This window comes from Coprinopsis cinerea (genome assembly GCF_000182895.1).
Source record: "Coprinopsis cinerea okayama7#130 chromosome 3 map unlocalized cont3.3, whole genome shotgun sequence".
NCBI classification, from domain to species: domain Eukaryota; kingdom Fungi; phylum Basidiomycota; class Agaricomycetes; order Agaricales; family Psathyrellaceae; genus Coprinopsis; species Coprinopsis cinerea.
In genome coordinates, this window is record NW_003307542.1 from 2,645,908 (window position 1) to 2,665,668 (window position 19,761).

The following is a 19,761-nucleotide window of genomic DNA, read 5'->3' on the forward strand; positions in this document are numbered from 1 at the left end:
TAATATGTACTATATATTTGACGGGGACAATGGGAGGATTTACGCATCATATTATTGCAAAGCGTTTAGCCGCCTCTGGACGCCACAACGCGCTCGAGCTGGCGCAGCTCTGCCCCAACCTTCCAGCCTTCCCATCGCCCAGCGCTTCTTCAATGATGCATCTTTGTTACTTCCTCACTCTTCTTGCAGATCCACAGCATTATTTACGCCTCTTCTATCTTCACTTGCCATACACAGTAAGTTTTACTACTCCACAAGGTCACCTGGGTAGCAGCTTACACATTTGGGCCTTTCAGCTTTCGCAGATAGGCGCCGTATCAAAGCAGATGACCACCACCGTGGTCCTCTATCATCCGGACAGCCCCCGTCGCTATGTGCGCTCAGAGCTTCTCAATAGGTGCTCTGATTTATCTCACGAATTCTGATCTTTCTGCAGATCCAGATGATACTGGTGATTTGGGAGCGATGCTCAAGCTTCTCAACCCGATTCAGCAAGTTTAAGAGTTTTTGCACATGCTAAAGAATCTCGTTTAGACAGCTCGGCGCTCACATTGTGGTAGATCCTGTGGTAGGAGGCAGCGCCAATCATTCAGTGCATTGCCCCTCACTATTGTCATACATTTAACCACCTCCGGTTCTTGTCCTAGCCAGGTTTGGGTCCACGGCCCACGGACATGAAGTAGCCTCTCCTCTCATCAAGGATCTAACATCTTTGTGGGCGCGTGGAAGCAAAGGGCAACTCTCGGGTTGGATGGGAGTACAATTAAATGTGTGAGCGCATAGGTATGTGCTGCTTCGTCATGGTTATTTTGGTTCGTATTCACCTTACGCACCGCGTGATCGTGATGGGGTACTGCGGCGAATAGTACGTAGTCTGACAGGAAACTTGGAAGATGAGCGAAGGCTCGAAGCTCGACTCCCGCACACGATGGACTTTTTGTTGGCTGGCGCTTGATATGGACAGTGACCAAGGCGCTGGCAATGGATCGCTTACAAGTGTCATCCGGCCATACAGCTCTGATGCAAACTCTTGACCGGCGGAGGATGGGCCACCTTGAAGTTCACGAGGAGTTTCAAGGGGTTTGTCGAGGACTGATGTCAGGCTTCTTTCCTTATCGCTTCGTCGCCTTCGAAGTCCACCTATCGTGTGATACAGGCCGCTCCAGTTCCTTGATGTGGTAAGACCCTTCCTTTCTTCCCCGAGTCATAGAAGACTTCTCGAGGGGCTATGGACTGTGACAAATAACCCTTATGCCTTTCTCTCCTGCCCACGCGGTCCGTTCTCGTAACGCTGGAGAACAGAGTCGAACCTGGTTCACCCTGACATATTCGATCAAGGCAGGACTTTCGAACCAGGCGGTGGTTTGATAGCCTCGGTGAATCGGACAGGTTGCAATGACGAGTTGGGTAAAGACACAAAACGCCTTTTTCCGTGTTCTCCGACATCCATGCAACCACGGGGGATAGAATGTATGGCACTCATTCCCGCCAATCTGAAACGACCGACTCGGCCGAGCAATGTGCGGCATTCTCATTTGCCATGGCTGTCCCGAGTCATTCTGCAAGGTCTACGAGACCAAGACCTGACGACCATGTTTGTCTCCTCCAGGAGGGCATGGCCTAGCGAGAGTGTCCTGACGACCTCCCACTCCATCTCATTGCCCTATCAATCACGTTTCAACAAATCAATCATCGAGTTAATGACATGCTTCTCTGAACAGCTGGAGACCCTAGATATACAGTTTAGAATTCAGTGCTAGATTTCGTGAAATGTCGTTATGTGAGTGATCAGAATCCCTTGTTGTGTCCGCCTTTCTCGTAGAACGCTTCCATGCGCTTTACGATCTGATCGAGGGCGGCCAACCATTTGTTCAGCTCTTCGTTGAGCTTTGCCTGTTCTACAGGTGGACCACCGGCGGGGTCGGCAGCGAGTTTGGTGAAGAAGTCTTTCTTATAGGGGCAAGCTTTCATTGCCACCTACAGATACGGAAATCAGGAAGGTTAGTGGTGGAAACCATCATTAGGGCTCTATGGATACTCACCGAGAAGACCCCCTTGACGATGAAGTTGTGGAACTTGGACAAAGTGCCCTTGTACGACTCGTTGAAGGCGTCGGCGAGCTCTTTGCTAGCATCAGCCTGCACGATGAGCAGTGCCTGGCAAGTAAAGGCGAGGCCCCGGAGCAACCACATGAGACCTTCCGTTGCGACGCGCTTCTTCTCTCCCTTCTCGTTCTCAACTAGTTGTTCCAGGGTCGCAGACTGCGTGGGTGTGGCCTCATATCGAGCACGGACTTTCTATTGAACGATACAGACGTCGCTCGTCAGCGCGACGTTGATCCCAGAGGATGGCAAGGCTTACGGCGATGTTGCCCTTCAAGTCATTCTGAACGACTGCAAATGCTGCACTTCCGAAGAGATCTGTGTAAAGGTGTGTCAGAAATAGGCGCTGAATGGTTATTTCAGTGTTCGCCTACCAAACAATCCGACCAAGCCTTCCGATGCCTCCAAGAAAGCTACGGTGTCGACGCCAGCGTCGGTCACAGGTACATCGGCAAACGACTGCAGCGAAATCCCGTTGATCAGCTATGTTTGGGTTGAATTCAAATGGATGGAGCCACCTTGACGGTATCCAGATAAGGGGCCATTTGGTACGATTCTGAATGGGAGTTGTTGAGGAGCGGTTGCAGGTTGTTCAACGGCCTTGTTGGTCGGGACGCATCTCGCCATCATTCCATCAACAACGAGATATCTAATCGGGTGATCTTGTTATGAGTAAGGATACAGGTCAACGGGCTTTTACATCTTGGCTCCTGCTACTTATCGCGGTCCAGAAAGCGGCAGACAGCTCCAGGATCGACATTATGCCACACGCGGATAGCTCTTTAGTTCCTGAAACGTTCGTGTTCGTTTGCCACCCCGCTTCATGCTAATTGTAACCGCCACCAGGATACAAACCAAGGCAGAATTTTGGGAACATGTTTACGAGCAAATCCAGGGTCTCCTGGATGGGCAAAGACATTGGGTACTTATTAACTGGCACAGCTAACTAAAGCAATCAGGCTAACACCAGTTTAGATCTCAAACCTTGCCAACGCGTCCTCAGTGATCTTCAACTCGCTTCAAGCTTTCCCAAAACATTTTGGGAATGAAGATCGGGCAGTGAATTGGGCCGGTAAAATTATATGAATCAGAGATAGAGACGTCACACTAACGAGTAGATAATATAGGATTCTATATTCACGCGGACTTCTTTCCATCTCCACGTTTGACGCAAAACGCAGCACCTTTACCAAAGGATGTTCTTCTACTGGGTCCATTCTGTGGCAAACCAGCTTGCCAGTATATCCCCGTCGCACCCGGCAAGGTGCGCGGGGTCTGTGGTGACACCTACCTCAATGGAACAACGACCATTGTTCCAGATGTAGATGCTTACCCAGGCCACATTGCTTGCGACGGGGAAACTAAGAGCGAAATTGTGTGTCCGCTCGTTCTAGGGACCAAGGTGATCGGCGTCCTTGATCTTGATTGCCTAGCGCTCAATGGCTTCGATAACGAGGACAAGAAGGGCTTAGAAAAAATCGCACAGTTAGTGGTAGAATCAAGTGACTGGTGATGGATCATCAGCGCACCACCAATTTATTCGCTCTGTGATGCCATATGTTGTTGATACCGGAGGTACTGGGATTTCCATAATTTATGGAGCCTTTTCCTTCGATTTTTGCTGATGGGTTGCCCTTCTCCATCCGTAAGGGGGAGACCTTCTTCGTCCCAAGAACTGTAAACGCCTTCTTCGACGTGAGGTGGTGTGAACATAGCACGCGGGTTCACCGTGCTGTCCACGGAGCGACGTGACCCTGGGCGGTCGGAAGTTCTCTTCGTCTCCGCTGTATGATCGGAGCTGCCTGCCAATGCAACAGACTTTGCCGTTCTAGGGGGCACCAACTTTACGAGAGCATTCCCATCTACGTCGGTCAGTTAAAGTTATGACGATGAGGGAAGAGGAATGCACGAACCTGGTTTGTCCTCCAATGATACGCCTAACGGTGGCAAGACTTCGTCTCGAAGCTGATCGCACAACATCAAAAGTTCTCCAGAGGCTGGGCCAACGGACGCCTTCGCCAACTGCCGAACCCCGTCTCGAAACTTAGCTAAAGCTTCGAGGTAAGGATATACGATGGCTTCTCGCTGGATCAAGACAATATTAGCAGGGGCACGACGCCACCATCATGAGGACCACCCACTTCATCCTCCCGTATACGGGTTGAAGCGAGATTGGAAGCGTCGCCAATAGTGAGACCGAAAAGTTGCAGCATCTTCGTGATCCAGCGAGTTACAGACCCCAGTAGAGCAACGTTAATGAAGTCGCCTCGACGATCGATATAGATATTGGTTTGTGAAGTGAGTTTTCGGAGAACGTTTAGAGCACCAACTGAGTCGATCGAATTTGCCAACGCTGAACGAAAGGCGACCTTTGCATCTTCCAACCTTTACGGGCTGGTGAACGGGACGCTGTGGAGCAGGTGAAGACAAACTTACTGCGTTCTGAGAACTGCTTCGTGGGCCCCAAAGTGCTGGGCTGGAGGGGGGTAACTGGACTGGGCGGCGCGGGCCAGAGATCTGGTTCGACTGAAGAGGTTCTGCGCATGGACGAATGAGGAACACGAGGTAGGACCAACAAGGCAAAAAATATGACCCACTGCGAAGAAGGCCTCCAGAGTCAAAACTTCAGACTTCATAAACTCGTCAGAGAAATCGAACTTCGCGTGCCATGGATGTAACAGAAACGCCAGACGCAGCTGGTCTGCAGTATAACATTGCAAGATGTCCTGTAACGCGACATTAGGGAGCTTGTCAATCAATCGCGAGAAGGCTTACCTTGATGGAGATGAAGTTCTTCAGGGATTTACTCATCTTGAGACCTTGAATGTGAAGATGACCTGTGTGAATAAAGCAATCGACCCATGAATCGGTCTTGAAATAGGCCTAGTGTGTTTTAGATTTTGGTAGGACGTCGACAAGGAGTCGGCTTACCTCAGATTGAGCGAGCTCATTTGTATGATGGGGAAAGAGCAGATCAATCCCGCCTGAATGGATGTCGAGCTTTTCACCCAGAATTGCGGTTGCCATCGCCGAACATTCAATATGCCAACCTGGGCGGCCAGGCCCCCAAGGTGATTCCCAGAATGGTTCGCCAGGTTTCGAGGCTTTCCAGAGAGCAAAATCAGAAGGCGACTTTTTGTGGGCAGCAGGCGCTGTATCTCCAGCATCTACCAGAAAGAGTTGAGCACCAAGTAGGGGGATTTGTATCAGCATTGAAGTTGTTACCATCCATTCCCCCATGATTTTCGTTCCAAGGAATCAGCTTGCCATACTGATGTCCGGGAGCCTGGTTGAATGCGCGAATGTCGAAGTAAACATTACCACCGACAGAGTAGGCGTAGCCGTTCTGAATAATACGGTCGATGAAATTTATGATCTCTGGGACATAATCTGTGACGCGAGTGACGACGTCCGGAGGCACGACGTTCAATTTGGCCATATCCGAAAAGAATTCGGCTTCCCAATGGGCAGCCAGCCGTCTGTACAGACCGGGGTCCAACTGTTGTGAGCGAGACTAAACAATGCTCGGTGAAGCTATTCCAAATTGGATGGTTGTAGACACATACCTTATGATTCAGCGCTGGTCCAAGGATATCGCTTGACGCTTCAATCAATTGGTGGGCGGATTCAGTGCTAACCACGCCATCATCGTAATGGGCTCGGACAGCCTTTAATGCTTCTCTGCACCTTCTCTGTCGACGCTCAGATGTATTTCCGGGGTAGGCGATGAGGGGCTTACAATTGAGGCCAGACGCAGGTTGAGCCGGTCACTTTCCTTCGCTCGCGTTTCCAACCAGGTCTGGTCACTTGCCAGCTTATCTAGATTGCTCCATAGCTCTTCCAACGAGGTTGTATTCGGCAATCCAGTCAGATGCTCATGGCAGTAAGCTTCAACTGCTTCCTCAACTTCAGATATTAGGTCCAAAGTGAGTCGGGTATGCTTTTGGCGAAATTTGTCGAGGAAGTAGTGTTGGCGTGTTCGCTCAATGATCTACTGCAGAGTAAGCCTCGCCTGTAGAGACGATGTTGCCGATGCTTACCTTGTCGTCAATGTCAGTTACGTTCATGACATATTGGATGTTTAGTCCAAAGTAGTCGGTTAAAATCCGTCGCATAACATCCTGAGTCACATAGTTCCTGATCCAGACGGTTCGCTGCTTAGTCTATGGGGCTCGAGACAGGTTCAGCGACCTCACCGAGCGTGGCCCAAATGGGAGGTATCATAAACCGTTGGTCCGCAGCTGTACCACTTCAGTGGGCGTGCGCTGGCTGAGGTTACTTCTGTCTGCAGTCTACTTGAGCAATTAAACCATAGACAGTCCTGTGGTCGACTTACCTTGGACTTGGTTAATGAATTGTAAAGCAGGAGCTTCAATTCGTCCTCAGATCTTTTCGTGTCGGATGCCGAAGGTCCATGGGAACAGAATCTTCGTGTCACAGGATGGAAGTTTATTTGCGACGCTTCTGTGTGGGCCCTCCATGGTTTGACCCTTGCACATCTGGTAAACCTGGCTAGCATCCAGTGCAAAGCCCTATGCTTGGTGCTGTCGTCTGAGTTTGACCTTGACGCGAACCTAACGGATTCGGCGCCAGTCAGAGCTCCTTTTCCCACGAATGCCGATTCGCCGGGCTCACACGTGGCTCGCGGGAGACCAAAAGGAGAACTCGATCGGGCAGTGCCCAGCGCTCATGCTTGGGCGTCTATCAACGGGCGTAGAATATGGAGCGACCGATAATTAGGACGGGAGGCAATTGTGGATCTTGAGCTTCCATCAGAATCTACTTGGAGGGTTGGACGGAAACGCATTTCCAATGCTGGCCATACCTTTACACCATTTACACAATTATGACCTGGACGAAGGAGGAGAAATAGCACCTCTGACAGCGATTTAGGGTTGGCCTCCTAGTAGCTCCTAGTAGCACTGCTCTCATACCTCTTCCTGGACTCATTTATACAATTATCACAATTGTATTTAGCGCGCAGACATCCAATTCCATGGACCAGTCAGAATGTTCATGACGGAGATGGAGCCAAGTCCGTTTGTCAGTGTGCCCTCAAAAGATCGATATCCATGCTTCCCATTCATAGCCGGTGACAGCTTAATGGGGGAGCGTACCTTAGAAAGAAAGAAATATCTTGCGAGTGTATTTAAACTCGCCTGTCCTCCCTCACTGATATCACACCCTGTATCATCTTCTCTCGAGCGCACTCAACAGTGCCTCAGGTGCGTTGTTTTGCTATTGGGGGCAAGGGAGAAAACTTCTTTCCCTCTTTCTTGAGGAAAGTACCATCAAACGGGCGGACTCCTAGAGGCACCTGAAAAGCGGCGAGAGAGCGCGCAAGAACCGGTGGGATAACTTAAGCTATTACTGTCTTGATTGCTGTTTGTTCTGTGCAGTCTCGTAAACGCCGCTCGCGCACAAACAGACCTATCATTAATTTATCAGTAGAACCGACTACTCTGAAGAGGGATCTAATGCTGTGCCATCGTCGGGACTATTCTGGCTTGTTTCTGGAAGTGGACCGGTTCGAAGATCGAGCTCTTTATCAACGCTTATGGGAAATCACTTTTCGACCCAGTGTCCTGGTTGAGCGCCCGTTGCACGAAGCCATATTTAAGAGCTTGGTGCTTGAGGCTGCGCTCTCCATTGCCCCCCAGTCTACCTCCTTTGTCGGATCCCCTCATGCAGCAACCTACTTGCATAAACACTCACGTACAAACCACGCACGATGCCAAGGTCATTTTTCACGCAGTGGCCAAAGGCAAGTTACCAATGGTCATTCGACGACTGGACACGGATGAGCGACGTTCAATCGCCTCTGGAAGTGTGTATGTCTGGGAAGAACGTACTTCGTATTCAGATCCGACCGTATCGAAAGTAGGTCCAGGCAATGTTATATGTTTACAATAGTAGTAATCAGGCACTGGCAAATAACCCACAGTCTGCTATCGAGCGCTGGACAGACTCAGTGAGGTGGGGTCCAAGTCGCGTTCGAGATGTGAGTATAAATGCGTTTCAGCCTCTTTCGAGTCAACTGGTGCTCAAACAGGACTTGATAGGAGTTTCTCTACTACCAAGAAAAGCAATCATCGGAGATGACCACTATTGATCTGAGGTTCGCGTTTCACTGTTCAACAAAACGGCGAATACTGACAATAACGTCTCGTTTCTCCCCGACTTCCAGTTCAACGTCAGCAATAATTCGATACCAACCATGCTATCGAAGGGAGCCCTTGATCAAACAGACATACTCCGTGTTCGTCTCCACCCCGCACGGACAAAAGAAATGGCACCTCAGTACGCTCCCCTGCATGGCATCGTCATGTCGCATTTTGACTGAAGCTTATTCCAGTTGCGTACTACACGCAAAAGACGTTGGATAGGCTGTATAGAGTCCGGGATAACCCATTTCACCCTGAACTTGCGACTATACGAGTTCCGCCCAACGTTTACCAAAGCGCGCGGTCTTCCAGGCCAGGACCGAGTCAGCGGTCGCTTGGAACAGTCGCACCGGCGTCTACATCACGGTCCCCCTCAAGGGTGAGCATTCAAGACGACACTAATGACCTATGCTCCTATTGACACATGTCCACTAGGAATCCTCGGAAACATCCAGCACCAAATCATCCAATTCGCGCGGTTCTGTCATGAACGAAGGCAACGTGCTGCCACCGTTGGAAGCCTTGCAAGATCTGGTGCAGCCGACCCGACATCCTCTGGACGAAAAGGCCATCATGTCGTTCCCGTTGTACGAATTCTTCATTGCCAGCCCGTGATTCACGAGGTGCACTGGATCTATTCCCTCGGGACGCCCATGTCCAAGACACAAACACCTGACCGGCAGTACCCTTTCACCTCCGCTTCCCTCGCAAGTCGAGTTATGTAAAGAAGACCAGACCTTTGGTTGTCTTTGAATGTTCAATTCGGATCGAACTCGGACATCTGCTTCAAATGACTTCGGGTGGCTTCGAAATCTCGAGGCAGCTTCACATGTTGCTTTCCCAAACTTCGAATGCCTGGATGGATTAGGACATTGACGCATCTGCAGTGTAGCTATTCAGAAACTTACAGTGGGAATATCAAGGGTGTATTAGTTAGACGGACCCTGGAGCTGAGGGGTTCTCTGTTCTTCCAAACCAATCTTCCGAGACCTTGAAATCGTTACACTCCCCTTGAAGGCCGCCGGACATGGTTTTGCGTAGAGCCATTTTTGCACTCGGAAAACTGAGGGTGTTGCTCCCTACAAGGCAAGTACGCGCCGTGGTGGACCACGGGTGAGGCGTCTTTTCATTCGCTAAGAATTCACGGGAGGTACCCGCAATCAACATATAGACCCAGGTCTAACCCGTAAGGTGTCCTAGCTAGCGATTGAATCATCAGTTATTTTTACACTGGGTAACAGGAATTTACCGAGAAATGAAGCGAGTCAGCTGCAAGTGCGTGTGGCGTCTAATTGCGCCTTGAGGCAGGGAACTGAATTCGCCAGATTCGGGGCAGAGCGCCCTTTCAGTTCCAAGACCCGAAGAAAGTTACATTGGCAAGACCCATGGCCTCGTGAGGAAGCAAAGTCCTTGAGTGGGGTGAATGTCGTAACAGAACTGGTGGTGTGCGGAAGTTCCTGAGGGGTGAGAGGAGACATCGTCACCGCGAGGGGTTGGAGGCGTTCGTGACTGGAGAGACGACAGGAACCACAGAGCTTTCGTCCAACTTGTCGAGGAAACCTTGGGCTCTTAACGCAGATCTCTGTCATGCCGGAAGACGAATCCCTTCTCATTGTATTGAAAACTTTTGGGGCACATACTGGAGGCCAAAGAGCTGCAAGAAGACCCTTTCGCAGAATCACATCTGTCCAACAAACTTTGTCACGCCTTTACCACGGCGGCGTAGAAAGCTGTCAGCTCCATGTGTCAAGCAGAAGGTACACTCAGCTTACGGCAATATCAGACCTCTTCTTTCGATCGGTCGGCGTTTGTAGGCAGTGGGCACACGAGAAGAGTCCAGGGTACCTTTGTGTGGGTCCTGGGCTGCTGTGCCGTGGAACAGGAGAGGAGATGTAAAATGCTTAAAGGCTGTCTCCTATCACTTTTTCATGAGGCTCGTATCCTCCGCAGGAAGTACCGGCACAACTTGAGGAACAGGGCACATGTGAGTGAAAGGAACTTCGGACGTGGCATACACCGTAGCAGCGAGAGTGTCCTGGAATTCGTTGTAACACAAGGAGGATGTCGACTTGAATGCCGGACTGAAGACGGCCGAGTCGAAGAAGAATCAGTTCATGTAACTCTTATGCAGCGCGAGATCGTATACGAACTCTTTCATTCTCTTTACTACCAGCCTTCCGGGGGATCAAGGAGTCAACGTCACCACTCTTCCAGAGTTCGCGGTCACAGTAACTTTCCAAACGATGCCTTCCTGCCGGCGGGAAAGTGGGCAGTCACTAGTCGCCGAGCTACCTGACAAGGCCCCTATCGGAAGGCTACGAAAGTTATACATCTATTACCTCCAATATCGCACTTCAAACATGCAATACTTATTCCAGAGTCAAGGTTTTCGCTTCCGACACAGTTGCTACCAGAGACCGGAAAAATCTACGGAAAGAGAAGTCAATTCCCGTCGTATTACCATGGTATTGCTAGTCCTCAGGTAGACAGTACGGTATTAGAGCACGGGCCTAGTAGCTGTGAATTGCCGCATGTATTCTGTGAAGAAAGAGAAGAGGGTGCATTATGAGATGTGACAAGGACTGAGATTTTGGGGCTGCGAGTTGTGATGACATTTTAGGTTGTAAGGATATAAACTTTCCCTGGGTCGACAATCGAGATACGAAGCTCATATGGGGATCGCGATTCGCGAATCTATGATCTTGGGAGCGCAGGGGTGACATGCGGAAATGATGGTTCCCCACTTACTATAATATCTCCCTCCGTCGCTCCTCTTGCCCTCGTCTTGCCCCTTCCCACTACTGTTGGACTACCGAGTAATGGTTCACACCCAACAGCCAACATGCACCAATGTGCGCATTCGCTCGATACATGATACCCACAAAATTTTCTATGCAGTCCAGAAGGGCATTCTCAAGATGGTTACCCGGCGCCTGGATGCAGATGAACGACTCGCGCTTCGTTCTGGATGCGTCTACGCTTGGGAAGAGAGGGGACCTCACAGCGAGATCACTGGTCTCGGTATTGAGCGCTTCACAGAGGGGCGACGATGGACGCCATCACGAGTTCGCGACGTAAGTTGCCATTGTTGGCACTTTCCTTCTTTCATTTAACGCCTCATGACGGTGATTGGCGTCTATTTCCAGGAGTTTCTCTTCTATTATGAGCGATACATGCCCCCGCCCGACATGAACGCGAATGGCTCTGGGTATGCTTCAGTTGGCTATGTTCATAGTTCGCCACATTCAAGCTCATCTTCCCCAGGTCGGAGGGCAAACCCCCAAGAGACTGGGAACCCATGGTTAAGCAGACCTATTCCGTTTGGGTGGACACCGAAAACGGGCGGAGGAAGTGGCATCTAAGTAAGTGGAGTGCTCTCGCTACTAGGGGTGAGCTAACCCACCCCGTCCTACCAGCCGCCTACTTCACGCAAGGTACTATTGACCAGTTAGGCACCGTTGACGATATCCCTGGCGTCAAGGACCTGGTCATTCCTGAAGGCATCTTCAAGAGCACACGAGTCGGCAAAAGTCGCACAAAACATGACGAATCCAGGTCGGAGTCTACGAAATCGTCTACAGTGACACGAACCTATGCGGCCTTCCCCTCACCATACACGACAACAAAGCCACCAGGCGCAGAGAGCTCAAACTCTCAACCTGTCCTCATGTACGAGCCATACCAGACTAGTCATTCGGGCTACTATTACGGACAGACACAGCAGGCCTCCAGTAGCACGACCGAAACAGACACTCAATCTCGAGGGTCCCACTCCCCTCACAACCGTTCCCCAGTCTCGTTATCTCCTAGTATTGCCTCCACCACACACTCTCAAGTTCCTATAGACCGTGCCCAACCTTCGCAAGAGCATGCACCAGTGCAGCCTTCGTACTCGGACGCTCCAGGCGCACCTGGACATGAAGTACGTTCCCACCAACCGGAATACCGTCCCCATCCCCATACACACTCTGTCGTCGGAGCCCTGCCTGACCATGGGCAAAGGGGTAAGTTTCTCCCAGTCGTCTATCCGAAGTCCGTCAACGGATCTTTTTGCTGATCTACTATTCCTTTGTCTTTTGTTCTTTCAGTAGAGAACAACTTCAATCCATCCACATGGAACGTTGGAAGCTCTATGGTTCAACATCCCCCCTACCAGTATCAAGCCACTTCTGTAAACACGCACGTCCAGTCGTCTCCTCAGTCAACCGTGGGATATGGCTATCATCCTATGTCCCCTACCGAAAACCAGTTATCTGGCCAGCATCCGGCTTATCAGCGTCTCCCTCCTCCGGACGGTTTGGCTCACCCATCACCGATGATTAGCTACGACGAGCGCCAGGGAGGTCTGCCCTCGTTACACATCGCACCTCAGGAGATGACATCCCACTACGAGCTTGTCGCCCCCGCGAACGTTGCCTCGTTACCCAATCAGGTGTGTCGGGGAAGTGCTTCTCCCCGAGACATTGAGCAGCGTGCTCTCGCTCCACTTCATGCACTGAATCGCCAACAACCGTATCGGAGGGATCTAATCGACGACAAAGCCCTCCGAATGCTGCAGAATGGAGCAACACCAGCGTTCTAAGTGGAGCCCATCTCCTACGTCTTTCCTTCGCTCTCTATACTTGTTTGTTTCTGTCGAAGTGGCAACGGCCCAACGTCATATATATTCGGGCTCGGCTCTTTCTGATTTTATCGGGCTCGTTTCTCTGTGTTCACCCTGTCTTCGTTATTCGCTGTTCCGTCATATTACTGGAGAGGGGATATATACCTAAGTTATGACTGTATTCTAAGTAACACAACCCGCTATCGTACCCTCTCACTTACAATGTACTGTATTCACTGTTCCCTTTCACTGTTGTATTAACCCCCTCATCATACCTCGCAATGTGGTATCCGTAATGGTGTCAAGACTGTCTAGCAGAAGTTCTATTAGGAAATTCAATATATTCCATGGGCAAGTTACAGGTGACAAGACAATCTAGGTGGATCTTCAAGGTAGGGGAGGCTGGTGGTGAAGAAATCCGACAGGAATGATGCAGGTATTAACAGGGAGAAATGCTAAGTCATAGATAGATAATGGTTGTGGATGCGAGGCTTTAGGGACCGGAAAGCGAGTGATGACAGTTTGTTGCAATGAGGTTAGCCCATGTATGATGCTGGTTGAGAGTGAAAGTTGAGACGAAGGAAAAAAATGGGAGTCATGGTGACCACGCTGGGAAAATAGTATAGGGTAAAGGGCGATAGAATAGGTGAATAGTCCATGTTGCGAGTCTTTACCATTCGAACTCGCTGCAGGAAGTCAGTACCGTTCTGGAAGCGGTGACGAAGCACATACCCAGTGCATTTGGAAAATAGGTAATCCTTGCCATTGACGTGAATCATGCCCTCCTTGAGGACGCACTTCCACTTGGTTTTCACTCTGGCAACCTGCGTCAGGAACAAGTCAACAAATTAACCCTGGTAGAGAAAGACTCGAACCCAACCTTGTCGTAAGTGCAAAACACGATGTCCGATTCACCGGCTCCGCCCTCATCCCCATCATCGTCATTATCAGTGTCGGAATCATCTAAGTCGCTGTTGATTGCCTCTGAATCGACGGGCGACTTTGGCCTCGCCGGAGCAGCTGCTGGCTGAGGCAAGGAAGGATGGTTCGTTCTTGGGGCAAAGGCCGGATGAGGCGGCGACGGAGAGTCGTCGTCGTCCGATGACTCAGAAGGACCGTCAACCTGAGGAATCCTGTGCTGCACAGGCGCAGACTGCTGCTGCTGTTGCTGCCCGTTCGCCGCCGTAGCAGCAACCGGCTGCATCTGAGAAGCAGGCTGAGGGGGAGTATACACAGGTCGTGCCACACTGGCGGCTGTTGAAGCGTTGGGCTGAGTTTGCAATGGTCTGGTAAGAGTATAAACCGCAGTCTGACCTCCTGGGTGGGGTGGCAACGTAGGTGGACGCGCTGCACCTACATTTGGCCCGGGGAGGGGCGGCAGGGCAGCGTACGGATTGAGCATGTAGCGAGCGCTATCGTTGGGCTCAGTCTTCACCGTCGGCTGAGCTTGAGCAGCAACAGCCATATGGGCATAAGGATTCGCGTAATGTGGATGGGTTTGCATCATATGCATTGGATGCGGAGGGTACTGAATTGGCGGAGGATGGGGCGCAGGCTGCGCTGCCGCTGCTTGCTGCTGGGGCGGCTCGAAGTCAGCAACATGCGAGGCAATGACCTTGCTCTCCCATTTCTACAGGACGTCACAAATGCATGATTTAGCCACCAAAAATTGCACCCAAAAGGAGAGGAAGGAGGGTAGACGTACATGCTGGAGTTCAGCGAGGACATCTTCTGAGACGCCAAACTCGTCGAATTCTGGCTTCATCGAAGCGATGACATCGTCGATAACAGCACGATAGATAGTGGGCTCAATAAATCGGAAGAAAAAACGACATCGATGTTAAAACCGATATCCACTACTACGAACAAAGGGTCGGTGAGCAGCTCACCACTATCTTATTCGACATCAGCAAAATCGTTACTATCGCTGTTTCGTGAACGATGCTGGCCGACTCCTTCGACGGGGCCTGACGAGCGAGGAGGTTGTGAGTCAAGAGGCGTGGCCTTTTTATATCAAAATGCCCCACCAGGTCAACCCGGAGGATTCAAACTCCGCTGGGGTACTTTCCTTGCATTTTCGCACGCTCGGACCATCAAATGACGTCTTTGCCCCTATTTCTGGGATGTGCGGGGTACACGACGCGAGAGTACGAGGAGGAGATGGTAACACTCCACTTGTATAAACGGAGAGCCCCAAGATACAAAGTGACGTAGGTTAGGTACAAAGAGCATAAATACGAGGGGCAAACCGTTCCAACAAACCAGAAATCAGACACAATAATGCCTCTCTTCAAATCCAAGTCCACTCGCCGCGCCTCTGCCTCCCCTACTAGGAGAGACAATCATACTCCCATAGCACCGAACGATTCCCACAGCAATGGCGGTTTCTTCAGCCGCCGTCGCTCTGTTGACTCGAACTCCAGGTCCTCCTCGGAAACCAGTCGCGCTGGTACCATGGCCAGTGGCGCTGGAAGCACGAGGAGTGGTGGTGGTTTCTTCGGGCTCGGAGGACGCAATCGCATCGACAACGATCCCTCCATCATGTCAGCGCGCCAAAAAGTATCAGAAGCAGAGATCGCAGAGCGTGAAGCCGACCAGGCTCTGCTCATGGCACGAGAACGTGTCCGCGAGGCGCGTGAACATGTCAAGCTTCTCGAACGCGAGGCTATTGACGAGTAGGTTCCTTCCAGTGTTTGAAGTCGTAACAGTTACTGAACAGACTGAATAGTGCTCGTCGAGCCAAAGCCAAGCAGGCAGAGGCCAAAGTTATCCACAAGTCCGTCAAGGGTCTAGGCAGACATGGCTAAAGGATGTGTCACCCGCACCGAATACCGCGTGCACACCTTTGCTATACCTTTTAGGAACATTCGATCGGCTGTGATACTGTAAACCCTGTTATTAATGGTTCGGATATGTCGTCCTGCGTAGCGTTAATTAATATATGTCATTGAGGATTGAATACCATAATTCAAGCGATGCTTTAAAAGTAAGATCCAGCCCCAGCATAGTTCCCGACTGGTGTGTCTGTTTGTTCAGGCAGGTCGTCAGGCTTCCCGAGTCCAGGTTCAACGATGGCAGGAGCCTCGCTCGCTTCCTGTTTCCGCCGCTGGTATTCCGCAGAGTCGGGTCCAAACGTTGCTTGTGGAGGTGAGTACGCCGTTGTGGCAACAGCCGCGGTCCCTGTCGGAATCAATCGCTGAAGGTCTGCCTGCGAAGGAACGGGCTGAAAATGTACCTAGAAAGCTCGTTAGAATACGACGGGCCCGCTTGAACTTGGTTAGCCAACCCACCGAGTCGTTCATCTTCTTGTAGTGTTTCAAAAACACGTCGAGTGTAGCAATCTCGTCTGCAAGCTTTGTCTTCTTCATCCCTCGCACCTCTTTGTCCCCCTTACCCAAAGAAACTAGCTGCCCAGAGCTCTTCAATTCCTCCAACTCTTTCTTCGCCCATGCCACAAATCCAACCGCCTCTCCTCCCTTTTCGCTTCCGCCATTCTCGCCAGCAGCCACGCCTAGCCACTTGTGACCCAGAGCTTCATGGAAAGAGGCTGCTTCCGCCAGGTGCTTTCGTAGATCTGATATCACCTCAACACTGCCCGATCCCTTACTGGATCCTATTGTTTTAACCAGAGATCTCGCCGAAGAATAGAAGGATCCACATTCGAGATGTAGTTTGGCAAGAAGAGCGGGAGAAGGATGCGATTTGGGTAAAGGAGGGCCAGGCGCGATGTTGCTCTCATACGCCGATTTCGACAGTAGCTTCCGAATCGCAAGGGTTTGTGCATCGGCTAGCGCCATCCTGAAAGCAATTCTTCAGTAACCCGCATCGCCAAGAGAAGAAGGATAAACGCACTTGGACAAAGCATTATTAACCTCCCTAGTCAGTTCAGGTGGCTTATTAAAGCCAGGCGGCACCTCTGTCCTATTCACCTCCCAGTTCGGCAATACCGTGTCCGCAATGTACGCAAAGATCCCTGAGGCCTTGCACAGGAACTTGATCGCAACATTCAACTGCTCATCCTTCACCTTCCTCGCCGCATCCGAAATAGCCCTATCCTGCTCATACGTCCCCAACCCATTCACAATCGACCATGCGAGATTGCACAATGCGTACCCATACGTCAACAAGGTGAATGCGTAGTCAGCATGAAGTCCAGGAATCGGAAGACGAGGAGAGGTCTTCAGTAGGTTGGCGGAGAGCGTCGAACGCCAGGTGAAGACTATGCATAATGCACGGCTTGAGTTATAGATCCGAGCATGCTCAAGGGTTGAGCGACACACTTGGTTCGCTTTTGAAACCGATCTCGTCGTGGACGACGCAGGTCATGACGCTCTGGAGTTGGGGGAGGTATTCTTCAATAATCTAAATGCCGTCAGTCCGCATTTCCGAGATATATAGTGAAAACTATCGCACCTTGACAAGCTTTAAGGTGTCCTTGTCGAACCCGTCCGTCCGTTTAGTTTCCTTGAGGATTGCGCGAAGATTTGCCCGTGCCTCTGTCACCTGAGAAAATCGGAAGCCATATTCGCGATTGGTACTCTGGTCTATGCAGAATTCGGAGAAGGAAATGGCGCCTGTTGTCGGTAACTCGAATGTGTACATGGTGGTCAAGATCAAAGCGCTGTTCACAGACGCCGGTTAGGGTCAATCATGTCACGCCGCGACCACGAAAAATGGATACCACCGTGTAAGAACGAGGAAAAAACCATGAGACCCTTTAGATGCATGGCCGGCGGCTACGCAGACGGTACCTGTGCATTGCAAAAAGACAGGCAGAATGAGAGGGGAGAAATAAATGGAAAACGAAAAAGATGATTCGAGCCAGGTTCGAACTGGCGACCTTCTGTGTGTTAGACAGATGCGATAACCAACTACGCCATCGAACCGTTAATAACACGGACACGACAACCGACCCTGTGGCGTCGTTTCCCCTCGCGTCACCAACGCTGCTCGCAGGAGAGCTCGGCGCCAACTTGCATTCTCTCATCACCATCCAGAGTATGTCGTCGTCGCAGCGACTGCTCTCATTCAATGTTGTAGTCCCGGCGCTTCTTGCTACCAAACTCGCATTTGGGTTCTCAAAACTACCAGACGCCGTCCGCTATGACCACCAGCTGTCGTCCCCACTAACTTCGTTCTCGCAACGTACGTGGACCAGGTCTCTGCTATCGTCCAGGACGACGCGCTAAACAATAACAACGATTAGTACAGGAAGGACTGTGGCTTTTCAACCATGGGATTGACCCATATGCTGGAGGAACCTTTCGCCATGTGCGTGGTCATGACTTTATTGCTGGAATTAGGACTGATGTTAATTGGCCGTAGTCCCCGCTGCTGCTTGCGCTATTTTCTACGATTCTCCCGAGTTCAAGAAGCTTCGCACCGATAATATGGGTGCTGTTCGATGCACTGGCGGCTTGGGCGCTTGTGAACATCTGGAGAGCCCGTCAGAACGTACCTGCGAGTACGCGAGACGGGATTATAGCCGCTCTGTACGATCCAAATCTCGCTTCTTCCCCTTTGCGTTGAGAGCCGGTGACTAAAATCTATTCCAGATACCTCGCAAACCCATATATCTTCCTCCCAAGCCTCGCGTTATCAACTTCGACAATCGAAAACGCGCTAATGTTGTTGAGCGTCATGTTCGCTTCTCAACGTTCGTCCCAAATCCTTTCATTCCTTCCAGAACACCCCCCGCTCATACAGCACCACAGATAAATCCTCGGCATCACTGCTAACACTCGCCTTCCTCACTCAATTATCCCCTATTTCTATCCTCGTCCTCGCACCACTCCTCCTGCTTCTGATCACAGACCCACACTCCCACCTCGCCTCGCCCAAACCACTCACAGCAAGCCTGAAAAGAACACTTCCATACCTCGGAGAATTCCTGCTGTACACCGGTGCCCTCGCATTCGCCGCTACACTCGTGACGGGTGATTGGAACTGGGTATCCCAAACATGGGGAACATGGTACGTCAGCTCATCCTCATTCTTTTGTCTTTCGATTCTTCTACTGTCGGTGTGGGGTGTATAACCCTGGCGGAGTTCTCTTTCAGGACGTTTGAATACGATTACTGACTCGATGGCTTGGATAGGATAACCCTCCCAGATCTCACCCCCAACCCAGGCCTCTGGTGGTACTTCTTCACAGAAATGTTCGACCATTTCAGGCCGTTCTTCTTGATGGTGTTTACGGTACTGTGTCTACTGTTCTCTTCTTCCATTCATGCCCCTTCCCGACCCTTTCTTCTCTTCGAGTGTCGTGCTAATACACGAGATCCTATAGGTGCATCTGGTGATCTACGTCGCCCCGCTATGCATCAAGTTCCAGTACGTGGGGGTTCCTTCCATTTCCTAGCCCAGGGAACTGACAACTGAATGCTTATGACAGGCACGACCCGCTCTTTGCCCTCTTCCTCCTTCTGGGTGTACTAGGAACCTTCAAAGCATACCCGACACTTTCCGACCCAGGCCTATTCCTAAGCATAATGTCTATCTTCCCTGAACTATTCCCATGTACGTTTTTATTCCATTCCAAATTGCATTTCCTACCACGGCTAACTGAACAAACCCACTCACACAGACATGCGCCACCCAATCGTAACGGGCCTCCTCCACCTCCACGCCGCCCTCCTCCTCCCGCTCTTCAACCACCTCTGGCTAATCCAAGGGACTGGCAACGCCAACTTCTTCTACGCCTCCACACTGGTGTTTGCGTGCGCGAATGGGATGGCGGTGATCGATTGTTTGTGGGCGGGGATGAGGATTGCGATTGGGAAGGAGGTAGAGGGATATTCGGTTATTCAGGATAAGTAGATGTATGAATTGGTGGTATTTTTTGACAGAGATTGAATGGAATGGAATGCTTTCTTGGGAGGGGGTACAAGCG

At 50.9% G+C, this 19,761-nt stretch overlaps 10 protein-coding genes and 1 non-coding gene across 11 annotated transcripts; 5 read left to right on the forward strand and 6 right to left on the reverse strand.

Moving 5' to 3' along the window:
* Positions 1 to 29: 29 nt before the first annotated feature.
* Positions 30 to 501, forward strand: CC1G_03240 (hypothetical protein; the record flags this gene model as incomplete). The annotated part of the gene is made up of 3 exons (XM_001830651.2): positions 30 to 236; positions 275 to 374; positions 437 to 501. The coding sequence occupies 3 exons, from the start codon at positions 30 to 32 to the stop codon at positions 499 to 501; spliced, it is 372 nt and encodes a 123-aa protein (XP_001830703.2).
* Positions 502 to 1,670: 1,169 nt separating this feature from the next.
* On the reverse strand, positions 1,671 to 2,675 carry CC1G_03241 (het-c2 protein). The gene is made up of 5 exons (XM_001830652.2): positions 2,621 to 2,675; positions 2,477 to 2,561; positions 2,362 to 2,420; positions 2,043 to 2,297; positions 1,671 to 1,977 (listed from the first exon to the last, which is right to left on the reverse strand). The coding sequence occupies exons 1-5, from the start codon at positions 2,645 to 2,647 to the stop codon at positions 1,789 to 1,791; spliced, it is 615 nt and encodes a 204-aa protein (XP_001830704.1). The 5' UTR covers positions 2,648 to 2,675; the 3' UTR covers positions 1,671 to 1,788.
* A 963-nt stretch (positions 2,676 to 3,638) lies between these two features.
* CC1G_03242 (cysteinyl-tRNA synthetase) lies at positions 3,639 to 6,793 on the reverse strand (the record flags this gene model as incomplete). Its single annotated transcript, XM_001830653.2, has 14 exons — positions 3,639 to 3,964; positions 4,016 to 4,187; positions 4,244 to 4,487; positions 4,539 to 4,639; positions 4,700 to 4,828; positions 4,878 to 4,985; positions 5,034 to 5,269; positions 5,328 to 5,616; positions 5,669 to 5,794; positions 5,842 to 6,093; positions 6,143 to 6,239; positions 6,299 to 6,387; positions 6,439 to 6,676; positions 6,738 to 6,793. The coding sequence occupies 14 exons, from the start codon at positions 6,791 to 6,793 to the stop codon at positions 3,639 to 3,641; spliced, it is 2,463 nt and encodes an 820-aa protein (XP_001830705.2).
* A 994-nt stretch (positions 6,794 to 7,787) lies between these two features.
* On the forward strand, positions 7,788 to 8,881 carry CC1G_03243 (hypothetical protein; the record flags this gene model as incomplete). Its single annotated transcript, XM_001830654.2, has 6 exons — positions 7,788 to 7,982; positions 8,047 to 8,103; positions 8,165 to 8,220; positions 8,290 to 8,402; positions 8,458 to 8,645; positions 8,702 to 8,881. The coding sequence occupies 6 exons, from the start codon at positions 7,788 to 7,790 to the stop codon at positions 8,879 to 8,881; spliced, it is 789 nt and encodes a 262-aa protein (XP_001830706.2).
* A 142-nt stretch (positions 8,882 to 9,023) lies between these two features.
* CC1G_03244 (hypothetical protein) lies at positions 9,024 to 9,295 on the reverse strand (the record flags this gene model as incomplete). The annotated part of the gene is made up of 2 exons (XM_001830655.2): positions 9,024 to 9,147; positions 9,210 to 9,295. The coding sequence occupies 2 exons, from the start codon at positions 9,293 to 9,295 to the stop codon at positions 9,024 to 9,026; spliced, it is 210 nt and encodes a 69-aa protein (XP_001830707.2).
* A 1,790-nt stretch (positions 9,296 to 11,085) lies between these two features.
* On the forward strand, positions 11,086 to 12,848 carry CC1G_03245 (hypothetical protein; the record flags this gene model as incomplete). The annotated part of the gene is made up of 5 exons (XM_001830656.2): positions 11,086 to 11,340; positions 11,413 to 11,474; positions 11,531 to 11,628; positions 11,683 to 12,270; positions 12,358 to 12,848. 5 exons carry the CDS (start codon positions 11,086 to 11,088, stop codon positions 12,846 to 12,848), a joined length of 1,494 nt encoding a protein of 497 aa, XP_001830708.2.
* Positions 12,849 to 13,539: 691 nt separating this feature from the next.
* On the reverse strand, positions 13,540 to 14,634 carry CC1G_03246 (hypothetical protein; the record flags this gene model as incomplete). Its single annotated transcript, XM_001830657.2, has 4 exons — positions 13,540 to 13,555; positions 13,602 to 13,693; positions 13,750 to 14,499; positions 14,575 to 14,634. 4 exons carry the CDS (start codon positions 14,632 to 14,634, stop codon positions 13,540 to 13,542), a joined length of 918 nt encoding a protein of 305 aa, XP_001830709.2.
* Positions 14,635 to 15,149: 515 nt separating this feature from the next.
* CC1G_03247 (hypothetical protein) lies at positions 15,150 to 15,676 on the forward strand (the record flags this gene model as incomplete). The annotated part of the gene is made up of 2 exons (XM_001830658.2): positions 15,150 to 15,544; positions 15,598 to 15,676. The coding sequence occupies 2 exons, from the start codon at positions 15,150 to 15,152 to the stop codon at positions 15,674 to 15,676; spliced, it is 474 nt and encodes a 157-aa protein (XP_001830710.2).
* A 173-nt stretch (positions 15,677 to 15,849) lies between these two features.
* CC1G_03248 (pH-response regulator protein palC) lies at positions 15,850 to 17,471 on the reverse strand (the record flags this gene model as incomplete). Its single annotated transcript, XM_001830659.1, has 5 exons — positions 15,850 to 16,104; positions 16,160 to 16,667; positions 16,722 to 17,088; positions 17,150 to 17,231; positions 17,283 to 17,471. 5 exons carry the CDS (start codon positions 17,469 to 17,471, stop codon positions 15,850 to 15,852), a joined length of 1,401 nt encoding a protein of 466 aa, XP_001830711.1.
* A 210-nt stretch (positions 17,472 to 17,681) lies between these two features.
* Positions 17,682 to 17,755, reverse strand: CC1G_20062. The gene has a single exon. It is a non-coding gene; the product is annotated as a tRNA-Val (tRNA).
* Positions 17,756 to 17,869: 114 nt separating this feature from the next.
* CC1G_03249 (cell division cycle protein 91) lies at positions 17,870 to 19,688 on the forward strand (the record flags this gene model as incomplete). The annotated part of the gene is made up of 9 exons (XM_001830660.2): positions 17,870 to 18,014; positions 18,076 to 18,140; positions 18,195 to 18,361; positions 18,425 to 18,525; positions 18,584 to 18,842; positions 18,968 to 19,067; positions 19,159 to 19,202; positions 19,264 to 19,388; positions 19,456 to 19,688. The coding sequence occupies 9 exons, from the start codon at positions 17,870 to 17,872 to the stop codon at positions 19,686 to 19,688; spliced, it is 1,239 nt and encodes a 412-aa protein (XP_001830712.2).
* Between the last annotated feature and the right edge of the window lie 73 nt (positions 19,689 to 19,761).